The 25,480-nt window shown below is 43.5% G+C and overlaps 1 protein-coding gene across 1 annotated transcript in view; it reads left to right on the top strand.

The window, feature by feature from the left end:
• The window catches only part of LOC115481337, a 45,801-nt gene extending 20,590 nt beyond the window's left edge, over window positions 1-25,211 (top strand). The window contains exons 3-4 of the mRNA XM_030220393.1: window positions 14,063-14,227; window positions 23,425-25,211. Of these exons, the coding sequence (XP_030076253.1) occupies window positions 14,063-14,227; window positions 23,425-23,666 (407 nt within the window). The 3' untranslated portion in view covers window positions 23,667-25,211. The remainder of the gene's footprint in view (window positions 1-14,062; window positions 14,228-23,424) is intronic.
• The last annotated feature ends 269 nt before the right edge of the window (window positions 25,212-25,480 follow it).

Here is a 25,480-nt window from a genome sequence, read left to right as displayed (position 1 = left end):
TTGCCCAGATTAAAGGAAAATTCGGCACCATCACACTAGCACATGGGTTGCTAATCGGCAATGCCTCAGATTTACCAAAATTGATACTGAGCCCCGAAAAAGCTCCAAACTTTTATAATTTCCATTACGGAAAATATTCCAGTGGACGCATTATCAAGTAGCAGCAACATGTCATCCGCGATTAAATTAATACGGTGCTCCGTTTCTCCTACACACACTCCCTTCAAACTCGGCTGTTGCCTTCGAGCTGCCAGCGGTTCTAGACTCAAAACAAATAACAAAGGCAACAAGGGGCACCCCTGTCTCGTTCCTCCCCACAAAGGCAACACCGGAGTCAGTGAATCATTTATCACAATTTGGGCCGTTGGATTGGTATATAATACTTTTATCCAATCCAGGAATCCCTCTATTCCATAATTCAATTATACATCTTGTCAAAGAAGCATAAAAAGAAACAATTAAATTTTAAACAAAACATTCTATACTTGAGACAAAGTAGTTGTCTCAGTAAAAGAAATAATAACTTTTACATCGACCTCAAAATTGGAAATACTTAACTAGATCCAAGATATAGTAACAATTAAGGTAATTAAAATTTCAGACTTTTACATATTCGGGTACATTCTCAGTCTATCATACAGTGCCCATATGGGGTCCTAAACTTTAACATTAACAGTCTCAGCCTCTTTAGCTGTCAAAAAATCCTCGAGTGTTTTGGTTCCGTAAACTGGTAATTATTCTGTAGGTAAATAAAACGACAAATACAAGGAAATTTGAGGGTAAACGTTGCCCCCAGATTTAAAGTTCTTTGACTTAGTGCTAAAAATGCCTTACGTCTATTTGAGTATTCTCTAGCGAGATCCGGAAAAATCCTAACTTTGGAACCAAAAAACATCGAGTCTAAGTGCTTGAAAACCAACTTCAATACCATTTCTCTATCTATCTCAAGAGCAAATGTCACCAGTGCAGTTGTCCTCTGTGTAACCACTTCCAGGGATGATTCAAGAAAAGATGTCCGGTTCATTCCTCCATCCACAACAACTTGGTCACCTCCAGATTTAGATGGTACTGAAGTCTGAAGGTAAATTACCTTGTTATGGGTGGTAGAGATTCCCCAGGCATCCCCAGAACTTCCCGCAAATATTTTTAACCATATCAATAGCGGAAATAACTAGAGATCTGGGGAAATTGACAAGCCGCAAGTTAAGTCTTCTCTGCTGGTTTTCAAGATATTCCATCTTCTTTTTAATGAAATTACTATCCTTAATTGTGGCTGTGTTCAAGTTCTCCAGTTTTTGAATTTTATCCTCGAGCAATTTTGTTTCAGATATCTCGGGCATTGATTTGTTCCTGAGTCAATAGAGCTTCTGACAATGTTTATTTCACCAGCGTTTTTTAACAAAACTGATTGAAGCGAAGAATGCATTGAAAAGGTTAGGTCCCATAGAGGGAGATAATTGAACGAAAACGTCTATCTCCATGGGCGTTTATCTCCGAGAACGGGTCCGTGAAGGGGCGGACTGAACCGTATTTTGAAAAAAATAGACGTCCATGTTTTTTGACAATTTGTGAGCTGGGCGCTTTTGTTTTTCAGTGATAATGGAAAATGAAAGCGCCCAGCTCAAAAACGAATAAATCCAAGGCATTTGTTCGTGGGAGGGGCCAGGATTCGTAGTGCACTGGTCCCCCTCACATGCCAGGACACCAACCGGGCACCCTAGGGGGCACTTTTACAAAAACAAAAAAAAAGGTAAAAGAGCTCCCAGGTGCATAGCACCCTTCCCTTGTGTGTTGAGCCCCCCAAATCCCCCTCAAAACCCACTGCCCACAAGTCTACACCATTACTATAGCCCTAAGGGGTGAAGGGGGGCACCTACATGTGGGTACAGTGGGTTTGGGGGTGTTGGACGACAAAGCATTAAGTAGCACAATTGTAACAGGTAGGGGGGGGATGGGCCTGGGTCCACCTGCCTGAAGTCCACTGCACCCCCTAACAACTGCTCCAGGGACCTGCATACTGCTGCCAGGGAGGTGGGTATGACATTTGAGGGTGAAAATAAAAAGTTGTGAAACATCATTTTTTGTGGTGGGAGGGGGTTAGTGACCACTGGGGGAGTCAGGGGGGTCATCCCCGATTCCCTCCAGTGGTCTGGTCATTTAGGGCACTTTTTGGGGCCTTATTCGTGAAAAAACAGGGTCCAGGAAAAGTGCCCTAAATTCTAGCTACAAACGCATACTTTTTTCCCATTATCGGCGAAAGGCGCCCATCTCTGTTCGGGTGATAACCACGCCCCAGTCCCGCCGTCACGCCTCCGACACGCCCCCGTCAACTTTGTACGCTTCCGCGATGGAGTGCAGTTGAAAACGTCCAAGTTCGGCTTTCGATTATACCGCGTTATTCGTTTTTGGGAGATAAACGCCTATCTCCCGATTTAGGTCGCAATATAGGTGTTTTGTCTTTCGATTATAAGCTGGATAGTGACTCAATAGTTACTAAGGCTGGTTTCACCATATTGATATTAAACTCAGGAGGGGGGGCTTTGGAAATCTGTTGTAAGGCGTCTCTCATTACTGGGGAAAAGTTTTTACAGTTTGTCCTACCAGAATCCTTCGCTTCCACCGCAATCGGCTGGGCTCCTTTCTCCGGGGGTCCTCTCCTTTTCAGACATAGGGCCCTGCAAATCACTAACTGATCGCGTACTTCCTGGTTGTGGTGGTGCCGCACGGACGTCAGGGCTCAGAGAAGCCCCATCTTCACTGATGGCCGAATAGTTGGAAGCTAGGCCGATAGTAGGAGAAGATGTCGCCCGGGGACCCAGCAAAACTCCGAAGCTTTCCAGCGTCATCTGCCTCGAGAGGAGGGTACCGGTGGGGGTCACAGGAGCCTCCCTCACTTTTCCCCGCCGCTTCCCCATAGCCAAAGAAGGGGGAATTCGGACTCCTCATTTGGTTCTGCGTGGGTAAGTCTCGGAGCACGTCTGGGGGTAGCGTCTCAATTTCAGCGCCATCTTGGATCGGTCCCTAGATCTCGTTTCAGTTGATCTTTGACTACCCTTTTGGGGTTTTGTGCTCCGAGCCCAGTTTTTATGCTGAGTGTTAGTTGAGTTTACAGGTTCCTATTGGCTTGTTCTCTTGAACCAGCTTCTCAGCAGTCTTTCAGTCGAGGTGGTGATGCCTCCTGGACTTCTTCTCCTGACCCAGTTTAATGCCTGGGTTCAGTTGAGTTGGGGTGCATTCTTTAGCATAAATTCCTGTTTAAAAAAATGCAGCGTTCTGTGGAGCTGAGCTCAGATGTCTCTGAGAATCCATACATCCACCCCCCCCAACCCCCACCCCAAGCCATTGGCCTACCAACATCTCCGTGGAAGTCAGCCTACATTTGGGGCTTCTTTTACAAAATCACAGTAGTAATTCCTGTGCAGTAAATAAGAGGAAGCCCATTCAATCCCTATGGGCCTCCTCATTTGTCATGCGGGAATCGCTAGCGTGGCTTTGTAAAAGAAACCCTTGGTGAGCCTGTTCTGATTTATTTCAGTGCTCTGGTGTTTGTGCCACTGTTCCTTATTAAGCTCTCACTGGTATCTAGCTGATTTTTTTTTCTACATCAGGGATTACTGTCAGGAACCTTATTCTTCCGGTTTCTATAAGTAGTTAAATGCTCTATGTGTCTACCTATAAGCAGTACATTTTTTTTTTACTCTTTGATGTGGAGGAATAACTACTCCTGTTTGCGTGGCATTACATTTTCCTCAGTATTCCAGACACTTACAACTTTTCCCGACAAAATTATTTTTCCATATCTTGCAGTTGGTGTTTGTTTTTTTTTCAAGGGTTCCTCACTGTTTGGTTCACAGTAGGCAAATCCAGACATTTATTAGCTCTCCTCAAGTAAAAAAAAAAAAAAAAAGATTTACCCCTACTAGGACAAGTGCTCATATTGTTTAGTTCATTGTTGTATGCTGCAATTTGATTTAACTTTGTAATTTCTGCTGGTCAACTTGACAGCTACAGTAGTGGCCTGAATAATAAATACAGATTCTACTACTTTTCTATTTAATTTGAATATCAGTTAGGCTAAGTCTATTCTATGTGCAGCAGCCAGTTATTAATTGCAGTTAATTGTATTTCGTTTTTCCTTTATGGAGTTCCTAAGTATCAACTGTATCTTCTTCAGCCAGCTGGCTATATTTTGGCATAAATAGCCAAACTTACCCCCCACCCCCATTACCAGTATTCTTTAAAAAAAATAATAAAAAGAACATATTTTCTTTCTGATCAAAGTTGTACAATTCAACTCTTAGAAACATGGAAACATAAAACATGATGGCAGATGAAGGCCACATGTGTCACGTCTGTGGCCGTGCCACCCTCATACTTACCCTGTTTCTGGGAGTCAGTGGCTGTGCTGGCTTCGCTTGGTCTCTGTGTCTGGCTCTGTGTGCTGATTGCCTACTGCACCTCACTGTGTGGGCTATGCCTCTTCCAAGATGGCTGCCGACTCCTCTATGCCAGTATCCAAGATGGCTCCTGCTGTTCTTTCCTGTGGGCTGACTTCTCTGTGTGTCAAGCCTCTGTTGGAGGCAAGGAGATTGCTGCAGCTGTGCCTCTGGTGTTGAAAGGCTTTATTAATCACTTAGAGCCTGCAGCCCTTGCCTTTGCATTTCGTCTAAGGGCCCTGGTATGTAGCGTGCTCTGTACACTGCTACATTGTTTGCTCTGTGTATGTTTCTGGTGTTTGACTTGTTAGCTTGGGCACAGCTTTGTTTGTTAGCTTGTGTACAGCTTCTAAGTTCTCCTGAGTTTGCTACTAGTTCTCCTGAGTTTGCTCTGTGTATGTTCCTAGTGTATGACTTGTTAGCTTGGGCACAGCTTTGCATTGTCAGCCTGTGTACAGCTTTCCTGTGTTTGCTTAGTGTATGTTTCTTGTGTATGACTGGTTGCTTGGGCATAGCTTTCCTACTAGCTTATGTACAGTTGACTAGTCTTCTTGTGTTTAGCCTGCTGGTTTTCCGTTGTGTGTTTCTTTTGCTTCTGGAGCTTCAGCCCTTGTTCTATCTGTTGCCAGTACTCCTTGATACTGAGGCTCCAGCCGTAGTCTTGTTCCTGGACCTGACCATTGCTTTGAACCTGCCTGCTGCCGGAACCCAGACATTCTCTGCCTGTCTGCCTTGCTTTCGACTAGGTGCCTGGGGGCACTTCTGGATCCTGATTCCTGCTGTTCCTGATTGCAAGTTCCAGTTCCAGTCTTTCCTGTAAGTCCTGCCGGCTGCCGAACCTGGGGGCTTAACCCCTCGGGGAAAGTCGGCTAAGCGTAGGTGAAGCCTAGGTCCAGTGTGTTCCAGTCCAGCGGGTTCTGGTCCCGTGGGTTTCGCTCCAGTGTGTTCCAGTACAGGGGGTTTCACTCCTGTATGTTCCAGTCCAGTGGGCTCCACTCCAGTGCGCACCCGTCCGGTGCGTTCCAGTTCCGTGTATTCCTGTGTAGAACTCCAGTCCGGGGTTCCAGTCCAGTCTTGTCTCATCTCTACCTTGAAGGTGATCTTGCCTGCCATTGCCTCTCCACGGTAGTGGCCCAAGGACTCACGAAACCAGTGCTCCCGGGGAAAAAGCCTGACAGTATGCCAAGGTCCTCGAGCACGCGACAACATGGCCCATCCAGTCTGCCCATCCTCCATTGCCACTAACTCTTCCTTTCCTAAGGGATCCCACATGCTTGTCACACACTTTGTCAAATTCTGACACAGTCCTCACCTCCATGATCTCCATTGGGAGGCCATTCCACACTTCCACCACCCTTTCCGTGAACAAATACTTTCTTAGATTATCCTCCTAAGCCTATTTCTTCTTAATTTCATTGTATGCCCCCTCATTCCACAATTTTCCTTCATTTGAAAAGGGTTCACTTCTTGTACATTAATTCCCCTGAGATATTTAAACGTCTCTATCATATATCCTCTCTCCTTTCTCTCTTCCAGCTTATACATGTTGAGGTTCATAAGCCTGTCCCTATATGCTTATGTCTAAGATCGCTTACCAGTTTTGTAGCCCTCTGGACCGACTCCATGCTGTTTATATCCTTCTGTAGGTATGGTCTCCAGAATTGCACACAGTACTCTAAATGGGACCTCACCAGAGACTTATACAAGGCACTATTACCTCTTTTATTCCTGCTGGTCATCCCTCTCCTTATGCACCCAAGCATCCTTCTGGCTACGACCGTACCTTTTTCTACCTGTTTGGAAACTTTAAGGTCATCAGACACAATCACCCCCAAGTCCCGCTGTTCCGTTGTGCACAGAAGCACTTCACCCCCTATATTGTACCGTTCCCTCAGATTCTTGTGACCCAAGTGCATAAACCTGCATTTTTTAGCATTAAATCTTAGTTTCCAAATGTTGGACCATTCCTCAAGCTTCACTAGGTCCTTCTTCATGTCATCCACACCTTCCGGGATATCCACCCTGTTGCAGAATGTGGTATCATCTGCAATATCACTCACAAAGATGTTACTTGTAACTCTGGGCAAGTCACTTAACCCTCCATTGCCCCATGTAAGCCGCATTGAGCCTGCCATGAGTGGGAAAGCGCAGGGTACAAATGTAACAAAATAAAATAGATACTATTGGAGATTCTACATGGAATGTTGCTACTATTGGAGATTCTACATGGAATGTTGCTATTCCACTAGCAACATTCCATGTTGAAGGCTGCGCAGGCTTCTGTTTCTGTGAGTCTGACGTCCTGCATGTACGTGTAGGACATCAGACGCACAGAAGCAGAAGCCTGCGCGGCCACATTGGTGATCTGCAAGGGCCGACTTCTACATGGAATGTTGCTAGTGGAATAGCAACATTCCATGTAGAATCTCAAATAGTAGCAACAGTGGAGGAGTGGCCTAGTGGTTAGGGTGGTGGACTTTGGTCCTCGGGAACCGAGAAACTGAGTTTGATTCCCACTTCAGGCACAGGCAGCTCCTTGTGACTCTGGGCAAGTCACTTAACCCTCCATTGCCCCATGTAAGCCGCATTGAGCCTGCCATGAGTGGGAAAGCGCGGGGTACAAATGTAACAAAAAAATAAAAGAGCCAGCCCTAGGACCAATCCTTGCAGTACTCCACTGATAACATCCCTATCTTCAGAACAAGCTCCATTTACCACTACCCTCTGTCTTTTGCATTCAACCAATTTTTAATCTAGTCAGCTACTCTAGGCCCCATGCTAAAGGTACTCAGTTTATTTGGCTGTGTTCTACCAAATTTGATGGGCACATTCTGTTTCTACACAAGTTACTCATCTGATTTGCCAGATTCAGGATAACTGCAATTTTTTTTCAGTTATGGAAATTGTGCAGCTGAAGAGGTTTGGTAGCCACTGATGATTTGGAGCTGGCCCAATTGCAGTTTTTTTTTTACATTCAGCTGTGGTTCACTTCCACATATAGGACTAGATTCAGTAAACCATGCAAAAAAAAAATTGGCGCAAAAATATACGTTGAATGGTATTTTATAAAGGGTATCTGCATTTTATAGAATTGTGTCACGGTCGTGCCCTGGTTTTAGGCTCTCAGTCATCTCGCCCCCGGGTGGCCAGGCCTGGTGGCTGCATTGGATTGTCTGTGTGCCGTTCCAGACTTCAGCGTAGTCCAGTCCGATCTTCCAGCCTGCCAGACTTGCTTGTCTTGTTTGAGCCTGCACAGCACCCGTAGCTGCCTGGTGATTGCTGCAGTGAATCTCAGCTGCTACTACTACTACTACTATTTAGCATTTCTATAGCGCTACAAGGCATATGCAGCGCTGCACAAACATAGAAGAAGACAGTCCCTGCTCAAAGAGCTTACAATCTAATAGCTGCTGCTGGGCTTATTAGCCATTGGAAACTCTCTGCTTTGCCTTTGCATTGCCTAAGGCCCTGGTTTGTTGGTACTTGTTGCACTTCTGCCTAGCTTGGTTTTATTCTAGTTCCTTGTCTGATGCTAGTTAGTCTGTGGGTAGTTTAGCTTAGGATTGTTTGTTTCCTAGACTTGTTCCTTGTCTGTCTTTTGTGTTTAGTTTCTGTTTGTCTGTGTTCTTGTTCAGTGGCTGCCTGGCAGCTTTCAGTTCTGTCTCTTATCTATCAGTGTTTTTTCCCTGTTTCAGTGGCTGCTTGCAGCTTTCAGTTCTGTTTCTTGTCTACCAGTGTTTGTTCCCTGTTTCAGTGGCTGCTTGCAGCTTTCAGTTCTGTCCCTTGTCTGTCTGAGAGTCCTAGTCTAGTATTCTGCCTAGCCTCCCTGTGTGCTCTAGTCCCTGAGTGTGTCCTGCTGGTTTCCAGTTCCTGCCCTGTCCGGTAAGTCCTGCCGGCCACCTGCATCCAGGGGCTCAACTCCTGAGGAACGGTGGTCAAGTGCAGGTGAAGTCCAGCTGTCCCTGTCACAGTTCTGCCTTATCCCTGTGTGGGGTGGTTTTGCCTGCCACTGCTGCTTCTCGGCAGTAGCCCAAGGGCTCACAAACCTAGTTCCTGCTTTTTGAAAATGTGACAATTATATCTAATCTGCACCTAACTTGAGTTGCAGATTGGGCATTTTCTATAAGAATGCATATAATTCATAGGAATGCCCCTAAAACACCTTCTAATCATGGCTCCAAAAAGTACACATCCTAGGATTTACACAATACATCATTATAGGATGCGATCTGTGCATAAATCCCAATTAAAACCAATAACTGGTTGTTAGCCAGTTGGTGCCGATTCGCTCATTAATTGAGTTGCATGCGCAAATTTGCAATGTGTGCTGATTTGCATAAGCAATTTTAGTTGCCATATATAGAATCCGGGGCATAATGCACAGTTCCTTCTATATCTTCCTGGACTTTATAGCCCATTTGTGCAATTGTCTACCTGGTTTGCAAATTTGCTCTAACCACCTGGGTTACACACTTGCATGCACTGGCACCTGTATTGCACACTAACTGCACCCACTGGTATTGCACAGTGACGTTCAGCTGTGTTGCATGGGATGGCGGCAGCCACCTGTGTTGCATGGTATGGTGGCAACCACTTGTGTTGCACAGGATGGCACCAACCACCTTGTTTGCACGATGGCGATAGCCACCTGTATTGTACTATTACAGCATTATTCTGGGTTGCTCTCCTGTTCCAGCAACCACTTCTGCTACCCAATTGCAGCACTCCGCTGGGTTGCTCCCGTCACAGCAGCATCCTGTATTGCTCTTCTAAAGCGGCATCCAGTCTAGCTGTCCTGCAGCATCTACCTGTGCTACTCCTGCTGCCATCACCTCTTTTGTGTAGTTGCAACAGTCACTGTTTGCTTACCTGAAATAACATGCTAGTTCCATAGTTGCAACAACTACCAGTGCTACTCAGCAGTCACTTATTTTCTGTGCCTGCGACATCCATATGGGTTGCACAGTACTGCTATTTCACAGATGCGACCGCTATCTGCCTTATACTGTTGCACATTCAGCTGTGCGGTGTGGCTAAAATGACGACCGAATTTCTTCTTTACCTTCAGCAGTCACCTACTTGTCCTACTGTTCATGTCAGTTATATATTGCTGTTATAGTAGCCAGCTGTGTAGTATGGCTACTCTGTCACCCTGTATGTGCAACTGCTACAGCAGCAGGTATGGCACTAGCTATCTGTATAGTGCAATACCAACAACTGTTTGTATGGCCCAGTTTTGGAAGTGTATGGCAGTTTCAAATCTATGGCATCAGATATTCCAGCAGTCTGTGGCACATTGGATGAACATTTAGATTTTATTTATTTGTTACATTTGTATCCCACATTTTCCCACCTATTTGCAGGCTCAATGTGGCTTTCATTGTACCGTAGAGGCGTTCGCCATCTCCGGTAGAGAGACGGATACAAAGAGTTGTTGTGGTTGATTAAGGTTCATGTGTTATAGACACACTAGTAAAAAAGCCCCGTTTCTGATGCAAATGAAACGGGGGCTAGCAATGTTTTCTTCTGTGTGCATGTGGGAGTGTGTGTCCCTGCCCTCTGGCCTCTCTCCCCTCCCCCCTCTGAGTCCTTCACTGTTACAGAGCCAGCGATTTGATTTCGTGCTCTGCTGTTTTCCTTCACTGACTGTGTTACAGAGAGGGCGGGGCAGACACTCATAGGGAAACCGGATATCTCGCCCCCTTCACACTTCCGGCTGGAGGCTTCATAGAACGTTGGTTTTGCCTTTTATATAGAGAGATTAGGAATCGTAGAGAGGAAGACTTATGCAAAGTCTATAACAAGCTTTGGTTTTGTTGTGTTGCAGGGTTTAGGTACTTAGGTTGGGTCGGTAGGGTATGCCTTTTTGAACAGGTTGGTTTTTAGTGATTTCCGGAAGTTTAGGTGGTGGTACGTTGTTTTCACGGCTTTTGGTAATGCGTTCCACAATTGGCTTTCCAGACAGCAGGACTGCATGTTATTGGCTGTGGCAACCATAAGTGGAGCATCAGAGTCAGCATCCACACATATGTCAGCTATGGCAAGTACATGTTATATCATATAAATCTCAGTAAATAAATAAAAATAAATATTGTATGCAGCATCTGCAGATATGGCTTCAGCTGCAGCCTTCAAGTGTATGGCTTCAGAGGCAGTGGTCACCTGTGGGTCACCAGTTCCCATAGCTACTTCTATCACTCTGTTGCCTGTATAGTACCAATCACCGCAGCCGCCTCTTTGGCGCCGGCCACCACAGCAGCCTGTATAGCACCAGCTATTGCTAATTATATGGCAACAGCTACTGTGGATGCCTGTACGGATACAGCTGCAGAACCACCTCTAACTGCAGCCTGGATGTCTCCAGTTTTGGCAACTACGTCTATATCTCTAGCTACTGCTGTTACATGTGTAACTTTTCTTGATGTATTTGCTTATGGTGCATGGCTGGGTTTGGTGCCTCATCTATTCTGCACAACTATTTAGGCTATACAAGCTACCTACGTTTTGCGATTCTGCATTCTAGCTGTTTTGCGCAGCTAACTGAATAGCACTGGCATTAGCCACTGCTTTTATACAACTGCAGGAAGTCTCTAATATTGTGGTTTTATTCTCAGGCTAATAGGCTCCCATCATGGGTTGACCTGTCTGTCTCTTGTCTCAGGGCCCTTCTTGCTCATACAATGACATTTGGGTTTTCGTGTCTGAATAGAGCACTCTCTGACACTAGGTTAGTCAATAGCTATTCTGAATTCTCTCCCTTTTTTACTCTTAGTGAAGAGTGCCTCTTAATTTTCCTTGGTTGCCAAGCATGTAGATAGAGAAGTACAATGGTTTTTTCCCCAGATAGCTTTCTTCCTATATTTCCTTCTCTGGATACTCAACTCCTCTGGGACTTTTCTTCCTGTCTTTTTCCTATCAAATTTGTAGTTCTTGTCTACGTTTTACTATTAGCAACTGTTGTTAACTGCTTAGATAGTATGCTCGTAGGCAGTATATCAGTAAATAAATAAACTTGAAACTTAAAACTTCCATTATAGTTATGGTATTCCATTCATAGATGTGCCTTAGTCTTAGGCTGTTGCCTTCAAAGACTCTTTCAAGGAAAACATCAGTTGGGTTTGTTTCTTGGTCATAAGTACATAAGTACATAAGTACATAAGTAGTGCCATACTGGGAAAGACCAAAGGTCCATCTAGCCCAGCATCCTGTCACCGACAGGTCAAGGGCACCTGGCACGCTCCCCAAACGTAAAAACATTCCAGACAAGTTATACCTAAAAATGAGGAATTTTTCCAGTCCATTTAATAGCGGTCTATGGACTTGTCCTTTAGGAATCTATCCAACCCCTTTTTAAACTCCGTCAAGCTAACCGCCCGTACCACGTTCTCCGGCAACGAATTCCAGAGTCTAATTACACGTTGGGTGAAGAAAAATTTTCTCCGATTCGTTTTAAATTTACCACACTGTAGCTTCAACTCATGCCCTCTAGTCCTAGTATTTTTGGATAGCGTGAACAGTCGCTTCACATCCACCCGATCCATTCCACTCATTATTTTATACACTTCTATCATATCTCCCCTCAGCCGTCTCTTCTCCAAGCTGAAAAGCCCTAGCCTTCTCAGCCTCTCTTCGTAGGAAAGTCGTCCCATCCCCACTATCATTTTCGTCGCCCTTCGCTGTACCTTTTCCAATTCTACTATATCTTTTTTGAGATACGGAGACCAGTACTGAACACAATACTCCAGGTGCGGTCGCACCATGGAGCGATACAACGGCATTATAACATCCGCACACCTGGACTCCATACCCTTCCTAATAACACCCAACATTCTATTCGCTTTCCTAGCCGCAGCAGCACACTGAGCAGAAGGTTTCAGCGTATCATCGACGACGACACCCAGATCCCTTTCTTGATCCGTAACTCCTAACGCGGAACCTTGCAAGACGTAGGTCTGCACTTCTCTTCCATGGTCTGTCAATGCTATTTTCTATTCCTTCTTATCATGGAACTTGCATCCTTCTTTACCATACCTTTTGTATTCCCATGGCTGTTCCAGTTTATCTTTCTTTCTCTGACAGTTTACTAGATTAATGACGCGGATGTTACGTCAGACGAGGGCAGGACACAGGGAGGGATGGAGGCCGGAAGGGAGGCGATCTGCTGCTGCCTGCAGCGCTTTCACACGGAGGTGAGAGGCGCTGTGATTTCAGTGCAGGGGGCCCAGCCCGGTGGCAGACGGTCGACGACGGAGGGCGGGTGGGACTGCGGCGCCGGGCCCCCCTTGGAGGCCCGGGCCTGGGGAATTTTGTCCCCCCTGCCCCCCCTCCTTTCGGCGGCCCTGGCTGTTCATCACATCTCCACATCATGGTCATATCTCAACTGACAGAATACTCAAGCCTGTTGCTCTAGTGCACACAACACCACCACCACCAAGTCGCAAAAGTAAATAGGAAGGTCTGTGTTCTGTTCCTACTGAATAAATCCCATTGGCAATAGTAACCCAGAGCTGCTAAATTACCCATTCCAGGAAGGAGACACTTTGGCTAGTCCTGGATTTCTGACATTATGGGACCTGCAGCACTGATTTCAATGGATAATCATGGACACTGCTTTTGGATATAAGTTTAAAACCAGGACCAGCCAAAAAGTCTCCCTCCTGGAATGAGTAACTTGGCAGCTCTTGTAACCATTTAAGTTTGAGAAATCAGGTAAAAGACATGGGGGGGAAAGGGCTTGGATTGGTGTTGGTTTGCATATGGTCATTTATATGCCCATCAGAGGAAGAATCAAACGGGCCAATTGTTTTTTTATTCATCATCACAGACTATGTTTGTATATGTTGCTATAAGAAACCAAAAAAGTGGACTGGAGACACAGCCACAGGTTTGGCCGTCTAAGCTTTTTTGGTTTCTCCTGTCATGTTGTGCGGAGATTGACTCTTCTTGTTTTTCTTCTATATGTTACTGTGACATTGATCACTAACAGCAGTCAGTTCTGTGCACTTTACTATCTGGTGGAGCATTGCCCACTTAGAACTACATTCTATAAATGGCATGGAAAAATGTAAGTGTTGAGCGCTATTCTATAAAGGATCCACACCCTGTATAGAATAGTGTTTAGTGCATAAATAGCAACTAACTTAAGGTGCCAGCAATTATGCCTACGCCTAAGATAGGCACCGATGAGGTCTATTCTGTAACAATACGTGTAAATTCTGGGACCACACCGGGATCACCCCCAAAACGCCCCTGGCCATGCCCCCATGAATTTGCATGCGATAGGATTTACGCACAGTGTTATAGAATACGATCCATGCATAAATCCCAATTAATACCAATTATTGCCAATAATTGGTTGTTAGCGGCCAGTTACAGGCACTGATTGGCTCATTAATCAATTACATTATCCGCACAAATCAGCAATGTGAGCTGATTTGTGTGTGTAACTTTAGTTGCCGTATATAGAATTCCCCAGTCAGTGCAGTTTATTAGAGGAATTAGAACATGAAACTGAGATTAACACTACTTAGAATTACTTTTTTGGATCTGTAATCTCACATTTGCTTGTACAGCTGATGAAGGAAAACAATATAATGAGTCTTTTATATTTTCTGTTTCTTTCGTAGGTAACGAAATTCGTCTGAACAATTCTGAGGTTATTCTGACTATTGCTTTCAGCATCATCCTTGGTATTGTTGTTGTAATGCTTATTATATACAGTTTCAATAAATACAGAAAGAGAAGGTCACAGTACTCTCATCACCCACTCCATGACACCTCCTATGAATCAGGTTCGTCTTGAGATAAACTTGTATTCAAATATAAAAAGAAGTTCATAATGCCAAAATTATACTATGAAGTGTGTTTTCAGAGCCCTTTGACTTACAAAGTTACATAATACTATGGAACTTCTAAGTCCTTTGAAAATGAGCCCCTATGTGTGTTTGATATATAAATAGGGGACTGGTGGCAGATATGACATCCTAGAGATTCCCCATAGAGCTTGCCTTAAATGGAGGTGTCCTGTCAGGGAGATGTGAACTATTGAAGCCTTATGCCTCAACATTTGACCAACTGATACTTGCTGTTCACCAAAATCAAAGTGGATTTCCTTAGCTGCGAAAGAAAGGCAGTTGCTTGAGTCATGTCTAGCAAGGCTCCTGTTATTCTGGACGTGACCCCTTGAGCCCAGACTGAGGCCTAGTATAGAATTTAGGCCAAGGCCTAGGGTGGACCGAACAGGCCCTATGCACCACCCCAGCCACCAAACCCCGCACACTCACAATAACCAACAGGCACCACCAGAAAGGGGAAGATAGAGCATTCAGGTGGGCCTCACGGCCTATCGGGAACCCACTCACGCAGAGACCAAGCAAGCGGGCCTCACGGCCAACCGGGAACAGAGTCACACTCTGGGAAGGGGGAAAGAATAACAAGGGTTCCACACGGAACTGCAGTGCACACAGTGCAGGGTAAAGCCACAGAGAAAAGGGTGAGAGGCAGAAGCCTCTACGGGGAAAACAAAGCTGTGCCACAGGCGAACAAGAATACGGGAAGCCCCAGAAAGAAACACTCTAGGCTTAAACAGCACAGCACTCAGGGAAAAGGAAACCAACTATAGGAATATACTCTAGGCTGAAACAATACAGCACTCAGGGAAAAAGGAAACCAACTATAGGAATATACTCTAGGCTGAAACAATACAGCACTCAGGGAAAAAGGAAACCAACTATAGGGATATACTCTAGGCTGAAACAACACAGCACACAAGGGAACAAGGCTGTACTTACAGCACACAAAGGAAAAGGGATAACTATCTAAGGAATACACAAACTGGCCCCACAACCCCCAAGGGAAAAAAGGAACTGCTAAAGGGAAAGAACAGGGCAGAGCAATCTGCAGACAAGATAAGGAGAGAGTAAATAAACAGAGGAAGCTGCCTTGACACGCACAGACCAGAACAGGAGCGCTGCTCTCCACACACAGGAGACAGCTACAGCAAACAAAGAGAACTGAACAAACAGGAGCAAAAATACAAGGACAAGGGAAGGCAGAACCACAGGGAGCAGAGCAGCAGCTCAGCACAAGCAAGGGAACACCGAAGGAGAGAAAGCTAAACAAATAAACTGAAATGATTCAAGGCAACAGCTTACCCCAGATAGCACAACATTAGAGCAGAAGAAGCGAACCAGGTGAGGGAAGTGAGGCAATCAGCAGTGGCCTAGTGGTTAGGGTGGTGGACTTTGGTCCTGGGGAACTGAGGAACTGAGTTCAATTCCCACTTCAGGCACAGGCAGCTCCTTGTGACTCTGGGCAAGTCACTTAACCCTCTATTGCCCCATGTAAGACGCATTGAGCCTGCCATGAGTGGGAAAGCGCGGGGTACAAATGTAATAAAAAATAAATGCTGGGAATACCCAACACACACACACACACACAAACAGCAAACACGAGGAGAAAGGCTAAACTCCCATGTAACACAAGCGCCCAAACACAGGCTGGCTTCAGCAAGGCAATCAACGCCAAAGCAATGATTGCAAGGGAAAGGCAGGCAGAAATCCCCCCTCCCAGATCAGCAGTAGCTTCTTTAGAAACTGATTTACTAAGGCCTTTTTCATATTCTATGTCTTTGGTCAAAGAAACAAGTAAATCAGTCTCTTAAGGTGCCTCTGCAAAATGAGTGACAGACCCAGGAGTCTCCATTCCCAAAGCTCCCTTTGATAGGTGAAGCAAAGAGATAATTGCTTCGTGTTCTGAACACAGGGAAAAAATAATACCACCTCCCAGTTTCACAGCAAAAAAAATGTTTGGATTTAAAATACATTAACCCTCTCATATTTGGAGATTTTTGTAGTCTGTGGAAGCAGAGCACACATTGGCAGAAATAGTGGCAAAGTTTTATATTGTAAAGCAGTAAGACATCCTAGGAAGATCTTGTGCTCCCCCAGGCCTAATTGTCTTGTTCTTTAAAAATAAAAGGTCATTTTTCTACTGCCAGGGAAATAGAATCGCATGGTCTGTGTGTGCCCCACTTTAAGATATGCGGTGAAAGCACTACAGTATCCTGTGCCCTAACATTTATTTGAACACTGGTTTACAGTTATTCAAGCACAATAACCATCATAGTGGTTTAGAAATCCAAGCAAAAGTCTGGAAACAAACCAGCATCAAATTATCATTAAATTCATGGGGAAAAACACAAGGAAAGGTATGCATAGAACAACAACAATAACCAGTGAGGTAAAAAGAGAAGCTACTTACCTGTAGCAGGTGTTCTCTGAGGACAGCAGGATGAATGTTCTCACTGATAGGTGATGTCATCTGACGGAGCTTGGCACAGTAAGTGCTCCCCAGCGTTCTTTCTAGAAGCATTGAGGAGCATCTCACCATGCATGCACGCATCTTCCTGCCTGCTGTCATTGCGCAGGGCCAACTCAGTCTAATACAATAGTTGATAGAATTCAACTCCATGGAGACGTGGGTGGGGCAGTAAGAATATTCATCCTGCTATCCTTGAAGAACACCTGCAACAGGTGAGTAACTTTACTTTGTCCGAGGACAAATAGGATGAACATATTCTTATTGGCAAGAATCCCTGGCTAGCAGGCTATCTGAAAAGAAAAAAAAGGGGAAACACAGCAGAGGTCAGCAACAGGCAAGACCCTTGATCAAATTGAATGACATCACTTCTATTTTTTCTTTTGACAGCCTGGAGCAGAAACAAATGGGCCTTGGGTGGGGGGTGGAATTAGTTTCTAGACTCCAAATAAATTCTGGAGGACTGTGTGATCAAACCAGCTGTCATATCAGGATTCTTGCTCTAGAGAGTAGTGAGATGTGAGTGAATGTGTAGACTGAAGACCTTGTTGCAGCCCTTCAGATCTTCTCTATGGAGACTTACCCCAAGGAGGCTACTGACACAGCCATGGCTCTGACACTTGAGGCCACAGCTAGCTGTGTACAGCTGGTGTGGCCACATAGGATGCAAGGGAAGCCAGGGTGCCAAAATTGTGCCACGTGCATTGGCTTCCCTCACTGATACGGAAGTGTGACAAGCGCACTTGGGGGCATGTTGCACAGAGCACATTTGTGGCTTGTAACGCTCCTGCTGTCACTGTGAGCCATGACATGACCCTCCAGAGTCAGCCCAGCTTGGGCATAAGTAAAAGAGATGCAGTCTGTAAGCCAGTTCGAAAGAGTGCGTTAACTAATGGAACCCTCTATCTTGTTGGGGGTCAAAGGAAACAAAAAACTGAGTAGACCTTCTATGGGCTTTAGTCTACTCTAGATAGAAGACCTCTTACAGTAAAATGTGCAGTGCACTTTCACCTTGATGGGCATGTGGTCTTGGGAAAAATGTTGGCAGAATAATGAATTGGTTAAGGTGGAACTCTGACACTATCGTACAATGGAACTTGGGATGTGTACACAAAACCATTCTGCTATTAAGTTTTGTATAAGGTGGATTAGCTACTAATGCCTGGCGTTCACTGACCCTGAAGCTGAAGTGACCGTCTCCAAATACAAAACCTTGTTCAAATGACAGGTATCAAGTGGCTCAAAAGGAACTTTCATCAGCTGGGTAAGGACAACACTGAGATCCCATGACACTGTGGAGAACTTGATGAGAGATTTTAGTAAAAGCAAGCCCCTCATGGACTGAACAACTAAAGGTTGAGCATAGATGGGCTTAAACTCCACACGGTGATAATAAGCTCTAATTGCACTGAGGTGAACCTTACAGAGTCTTGAGACCCGATTCCTGCAGGTATAGGACGTATTCAAGCAGTTTTTGTGTAGGACAGGAAAAAGGTTCTTGGGTCTTGCTTTCAAACCAGATGGCAAACTTCTTGTACTTGAAACTGTATGACTTCCTAGTAAAATCTCTCCTGCAACCAAGCAGAACCTGAGATATGCCCTCCCGTAAATGTAAGAAGTCCCTCTCTATCCTCTCAATATCCAAGCCATGAAAGCTACGGACTGGAGGTTGGGATGTTAGAGGGACCACCCCTCATCCTATCCCCCCCTCCATTCTGAGTGATGAGGGTCAGAAAGCACTCAAGGAGCTCTGAGGCTAGCTCCAGAAGCAGAGGTAACATCTGTCAAGGGGGTACCTCACTCTTGAAACATCTGAGCAGTGCCCATGTACAGGACCACTGGTGCAATTGAATGATCTGCTTCAATCTGTCCTCCAGACAGTTGGTCTTCCCCAGGTAGGTTGCTCTGAGCACCATCCTGTGTGAGATGGTCTATCTCTACAATCTGAGCATGTCCTGATTCAGGAGGTACAAGCCCATGCCTCTCTGCTTGCTACTTTAGTACATTGCAATCTGATTGTTTGGATCAAGATTTATTTATTTGTTGCATTTGCACCCCACATTTTCCCACCTATTTGCAGGCTCAATGTGGTTCATCAGCCAATCTGAAAACATTGCAACCTAATTGCTTGAATCAAGATAATTTGGTTCATCAGCCAATCTCTGAAAACCTTTAGAGTGTTCCAGGTATCTCTGATCTGTAGGAGATTGACGTGGTGCTGTCTCTCCTGAGCAGACCACTGATCCTGGGTGTGGAGAGAGAGAGAGAGAGATGTAGGATCTGTAACATCTATCTGAGGACATTATAAACACTACGAAAATCTATCAATAAGCTCATTATTAAAAACATAATGATAGGGGATGTTTCGGCGTGACAAGATGACGGTGTGATCCGGGTGGTGTGTGAGACGCTGATCTTTTGCTGGGTTTTTCCTGGTTTACCTACCTTTGAAATATGCCCCATACGAAGAGAAAAGGGACCGTGAGGTTTGTTCCCCTGCCTACTTCAACGTCGTCCCCAATCCAGCAAAGATTGGATCGTTTCCTCGCTGGAGCCTCTCCATGTGAGTCGAGGGAGGTGAGTCCTGCTGCGGAGGAAATCAGAGGAGCTAAACCTCTGTTGGGACATGGAACATCTCTTTCTCCCCCCTCTGCTTCCATCATTCCTCCGTGCCCGGTGTCGGCTGCTTTGCTTGGAGATAGCTTGCACGCTTCCGGAAGGGTGGCGTGCAGGGTCTCTGGTGAGGGTCCAGCGTCACAGCGAAAAAGCCCGGAGAATGACCGGAGTCTCGGATACATCTGTGGAAGTGAATCTTGGAAATATCTGGATGATGCTCAATAAGATGGACACAACTCTTAAGAAATCCTCAGGTGAGCTAACAGCTTTGTATCTTAAGTTTGAAGATCTGATTAAGACAGTTGAGTCAGTGAAAGAAGATCTCTCCACTCGGGTCAAGCAAATTCAAAATAAGTGAAACAGCTTCAGGATTTCAAGTTTACTACGGTTAAAGATAAACTGGCTCTCCATAAAAGGATAGAGCAGATAGAGAATTTTAATAGGCGTTTGAATCTTCGCCTTCTGAATTTTCCTAAAGTCCCTGGGACTCTGCCTATGGATTTATTTAGAAGATATTTGGTTGAAAACTTGAAAATACCACAGGACACTATTCCTCCTATCAATAAGATTTTCTATCTGCCCAAGAGTTCAAGGAAGAAAGAAGGAGAAGGCGGAGGCGGAGAAGATATAAATATTGACTTGAACAGTATATCTGCCATTTTGGAACAATCGGTAGAACGTGTTTCAGAGAGAGCCATGCTCCTAGTTTCTTTTGTGTTTGAACAAGAGATCAGTGCCATTTTAAGGCTTTACTTTAAATACTCAAATGTTTTCTTTGGAGGAGAAAAAAATTTGGATTTATCCAGATGTTACTAAATTAACTCAAGAACGGAGAAAAATGTTTTTGGCTATGAAACAGGAAACATTGAAATTAGGGGGAATTTTTTTCCTTGCTTACCCATGTAAATGTTTGGTCCGATTTGGAGAGACGAAATACATTTTTTATTCCCCAGAGCAATGAAAAGTTTTTCTAGATTTAAAAAAGTTAAAATAATGTTGGAAATAGTAATATAGGTTAGGTAATCAAACGTAGCCTTTATGTCTATATTTTGTATTACTTATGAATAATCTCCTATGATCTGGCCACGCCTCTTAATTAATGGTGGTCTAAGAAAGTTGACTTTACTTTGAAATAAGATGTTTCTTCTATTTGCTTTGGCTTCTACTGTGTTTCTGAATGACAAGTGTATGGCTTGTATAAAGTTTGTAAAATTATTATAAATAAAAACATGATGATATTATCTATGTGTGTGTGGGAAAATGTGGGGTAGAAATGTACTATAAATAAAGGGAAATGGGACTTGATATACTGCCTTTCTGAGGTTTTTGCAACTAAATTCAAAGTGGATTACATATATTCAGGTACTTATTTTATACCAGGGGCAATGGAGGGTTAAGTCACTTGCCCAGAGTCATAAGGAGCTGCAGTGGGAATCGAACTCAGTTCCCCAGGATCAAAGTCCACTGTACTAACCACTAGGCTACTCCTCCACTCCAACGCTAGTCACTTTTCTCACAGAGGGGTTGTAAAGAAAAGTTCTCTATTAAGCCAATGAACATAGTCGAAAATTATTGCACAATGTAGCTAAATATTGTTACAAATATGTTATAAGTTTACTTACTGATAGGGTACGTAAAAAAACGTTTACTTACTGATAGGGTACGGGAAACTGTGAGTACCGTTACACGCACTTGTCAAGCACTAAAGAGAGCTAAAAGGAATAGACATCACAAATTACCGATGGAATATAGAATGAAGTGCTCCACGGAAAAACTTATTACATTACTAGTGTAAGTAATAGCGCTGTTTAACCGATAAATGGTAGAACCCATGAAATGTTGTACACCAAAACAAATAGTCCATAGGATTGCAGGGGGACCTTCTTACCGTTAGAAATTTCTTCTAGACTAATATAGTAACATAGTAAATGACGGCAGATAAAGACCTGAACGGTCCATCCAGTCTTTCCAACAAGATAAACTCATTTTACATGGTATGTGATACTTTATATGTGTACCCAAGTTTGATTTGTCCTTGCCTTTCTCAGGGCACAGTGACTGTTAGTCTTTGTCTGAAGATTCACAAAACCGACTATTACATTGCTACATGGTATTTAAAGCACTCGTATAATGTATACAGTGACGTCACTATTTGTGCCACTTCAAAGGTTAATAAAGTTCCAGAGTCCGTGTTTCTCAATGATAGGAAATTATTAGTGCATCGTTAACACATGAGAATGCTATTGCACGCAACATGCTAAAGGAAAAAACTAACGTTTGAGCTCAAGGCTATCTCTATATAGCGTCTGTTGCGCCCCTCTGTGTTGTGTTATAGGAAAGACATAGTGTAATATTGTGAATATTAAAACTATATCTTAGTCTGCCTCCTATTGGTGATTTAAGACAGAAAGGTGATGAGCACACAAAAAAGTTAGTGAAGTCGTTATCTCTATATTCTAAAAATATGTATCATGTTAAAATCTGTAAATACAAACGGTAAATAAAAAGAGAACAAATTCTCCATCGATGCACATAAATTGTAGACTAGTATATCATTTGAAGCAATGCAAAGTGATGTGCTGATTCAACTATAAGTATATTATCAACTAATAATACAATACAAAGATCAAACAAACACCTATAGTAAAGGGTATCCTTGATTATATTAAGCAAAATACAAAGAATGTTCTCCGATATCTATCTGAAGTATCTATTCAAGAAGGATAAAGCCATTGTAATTCTAAATGTGGTTAGGGATTTATGAACATGATGTGTCGTCTATGTTAATATTAAACCAACGATAATGCTTAATGGTTGATATAAATACTTTGTCCTACCCATGTAAATACCCCCTGGCAGTTATGTCCAGCATGAACATCTAGTTTACAAACAGAAATGTCCAAATTATGAACCGAGGGGGGGGGGGGGGTTGGGACATGGATGGCTATGTGGAGGCAGAGGAACATCTATCCATCCATGTTATAAAATGGCCACACAGACATCCGGGCAGAGCAGAGGGGTAGTCTAATAGTAAGAGTAGTGGGTTGAGATGCAAAGGACCCAGGTTCAAATCCCATTTCAGCTGTTTGTGATTTTTTTTTTAAATTGTGAGTCCTCCAGGAACAAAAAAAAAACCTACTGTACCTGAATGTACACCACTTCAGCGTACGTGTCTTATATATTCAGATACAGTAGTCATTTTTCTGTCCTTGGAAGGCTCACAATTTGAAAGAAAAAAAAGCTGGTGTGATTTGAACTTGGGTCCCTTGGTTCCCAGTCCACCTGAAACTGTGATAGAGCTAGTATCTCTTTCCAGTTTCACATTCAGTGGAGATGGAGGGGGGAAGGCGGTCTGGTGCCTTAATCCCCCCAGTGGACAGCTGCTCAATCCGAGCACCTTTCTATAACCTGGATGTATGTATGTATGTATTTATTTGTTGCATTTGTACCCCACATTTTCCCACCTGTTTGCAGGCTCAATGTGGCTTTACCGTACAGGCGTTATGTAAAAAGTACCAGGTCTAAATATAGATGTTCCTCTTTTTAAACTTGAATGTGTCTTCCTCTTCTGTGATCAGAGTTGGACTTCTGTATTTTGGGCCTCCTTAGTCCCACCCGAAACACACCCAGACCACACCCCTTTGCCATATGAACGTACCTCAGTGTTAGACGTCCATATCCTGCCTTTGTAAAATTGGGATTTGGATGTCCATGCAATATAGATGTGTAAATGCTAGTTTTCAAATGTCCAAAACAAGAACAGAGATCTAAAATACCCACCTTAGTGTTCTTCTACCACTTACACGTAGAAGAGTACACTTCCCAACGTGAACAGAAGTATACGATAAACATAAATGTACAGTTGGTGCTTAAATATAGGCAACTTTGTGTTCTGTTAGCTTCAAATCAGCTATAGTTAATGAAAATCAATCAGCTTAAGTTAGAAGTCTATAAATTTATTCATTTATAGTCCACAAAAAGGTACTAATCATCTTCTTTGATAGGATTTGCAAACGTTCCAGCGATAACATTGTTCTGTTATTGAATTTTTCAGCTGACAGGTATTCTGTACCAGACGATACACTGGTGATATCAGGAGGCTTATATGATGCACCCAGGGTTTATAACCCCAATATGACTGTACTGGAAGATGAGGACTGTCAACATGATTATCTATCATTTGGCTCCAGACCTGGACAATTCAGACTGGAATTTTTGCCAGGAGAAAAGGAAAGAGAACCCGCTTATGGAAGTTCAGCCTTTGAAACATTTCATTCACTGCAGAAGAACTCCTGATGATAAGTGTTCTGACAGTAGAATTTGTTTTGTTTTATTATTATTAATTTAACATTATACACTGTTAACTTAGGCATTACTGGGGTAATTATATAAAGTGGGTACTTACATTTACACACCAGTTATGCGTGAAAATTATTAGAATAATGGCATAGACGTGTATGTGTGCACATCTGTGCATAAATGCCAAAAAGCCACCTAAGCACTATTTGTAAATATGTGCATATATTACATAGCACATATTGGGCAGTGAGCACACGCATAGGTGAGTCTGGATGGAACTTACACATGTCCATTACACATGCATCTCTGCCATTTAGGAGTGAGTACAGAAAGCTAGCATTATGGCTGGGGTCAGTGCTCACACTTAAACTATAGGTGCATATTTCTCCCGATAAGCTAGTATTCTATAAAGGAAAGTAGGAAGATAATTCTCTAACAGGTGCCTACTAAATGTTATGGCTGCTATTTCAAGTCTATTCTAAGGAAAAGTAGGTGCCTACTTTCCTATAGAAAATACTAGTGTGAGTGGTTGAAAATGTGCTTAAATACAAGGTGCAATCACTTATGCAAGCCCTATAGCTGATGTAAATGTGAGCTGCCACCTGTGCAAACTTTAGTATTCAGTAATTTACATGCATATCTCTTTGCCCACATTCCACCCAAACGCTGCTCAGGCACATGCCCCACCTGCAAAGTACATGACATCAGATTATGGTATGTATTTTTCCACTAGTTGGTATTCTACACATGTGAGGGGCCACTTTTCTGCGGAAATGTATTTACTTAATTTATATTCCCCCTTCAAAAAACTAATCTGAGTACAGTCAAACATAATAAAAATACATAACATCAAAACAACACATATGAAACAAAAGACTGTAGTAAGCATATCTCATGATACTGTTGGCCATACTGCCATTTTACGGGCCTCGCCACCTACAACTAGGCAGCTCCTTATAGAATTACCCCCTATAGGAGTAATTTTATATACATTTTATTCCACAGCAGTTTCCTAGATGATATAATCAGCCTCCTTTCTCAGACACTGTATTTTTTAGAACATAGAGCTAGGTGGACACCTGTCAAAGTAGCTAAAGTTACAAAAGACAGTATTGGTTATTTCTAACCATAGCTAGTACTCTTCCCCATATGTTACTGTTGTTTCCAAAGTTAAAACCTTTTTGGGAATAGAGTCGGATACTGACAATCTTTAAAATAAATGTGACTGTATTGTATTGTATAATTGTTTGGTGAACTTTAGGCTTCAGTCCTTCTTTCTCCAAATCAGATTCAAAGGTCTTTAATATCTTCAATATCTATTGTGATCAAGGTTATACTGATTCATTGGAAAAGACAAATCATTGCTTGACTTCACTTTATGGTCTGCCTCACTTATAAAATTGAATTGTTAACAGCAGAAAAGCTGCCTCTTAAGAGAGAGCACTGCAAACATCTGGCAATTTTGGAACATGACATTAAGGGCCCCTTTTACTAAGCTGCAGCAAAAGGGGGCCTGCACTGGCGTTGATGTGTGTTTTTCATGTGCGCTGAGGCCCCTTTTTAATGCAGTGGGTAAAAGGGAAGTCTCTCTTTCCTGCACAAATTGGCCGTGCAGCAAGTAACACTCTTGTCACGCATCAATTTTGTGTGTGGGGGGGGGGGGAGCACTTACCGCCACCCATTGAGGTGGCAGTAAGGGCTCATGCACTAACCTGGCATGGCACTGCCTGATTACTGCCAGGTACACTCCGGCGCAACAAAAATAAATATATTTTTGTAGTTCCGGATATGACAGCGCACTAGGGGTGGGA

The sequence above is a fragment of the Microcaecilia unicolor genome, chromosome 12 (genome assembly GCF_901765095.1).
Source record: "Microcaecilia unicolor chromosome 12, aMicUni1.1, whole genome shotgun sequence".
Classification (NCBI taxonomy): Eukaryota; Metazoa; Chordata; class Amphibia; order Gymnophiona; family Siphonopidae; genus Microcaecilia; species Microcaecilia unicolor.
Note: the sequence above shows the minus strand (reverse complement) of the source record. Positions and strands in the feature narration are given on the sequence as shown.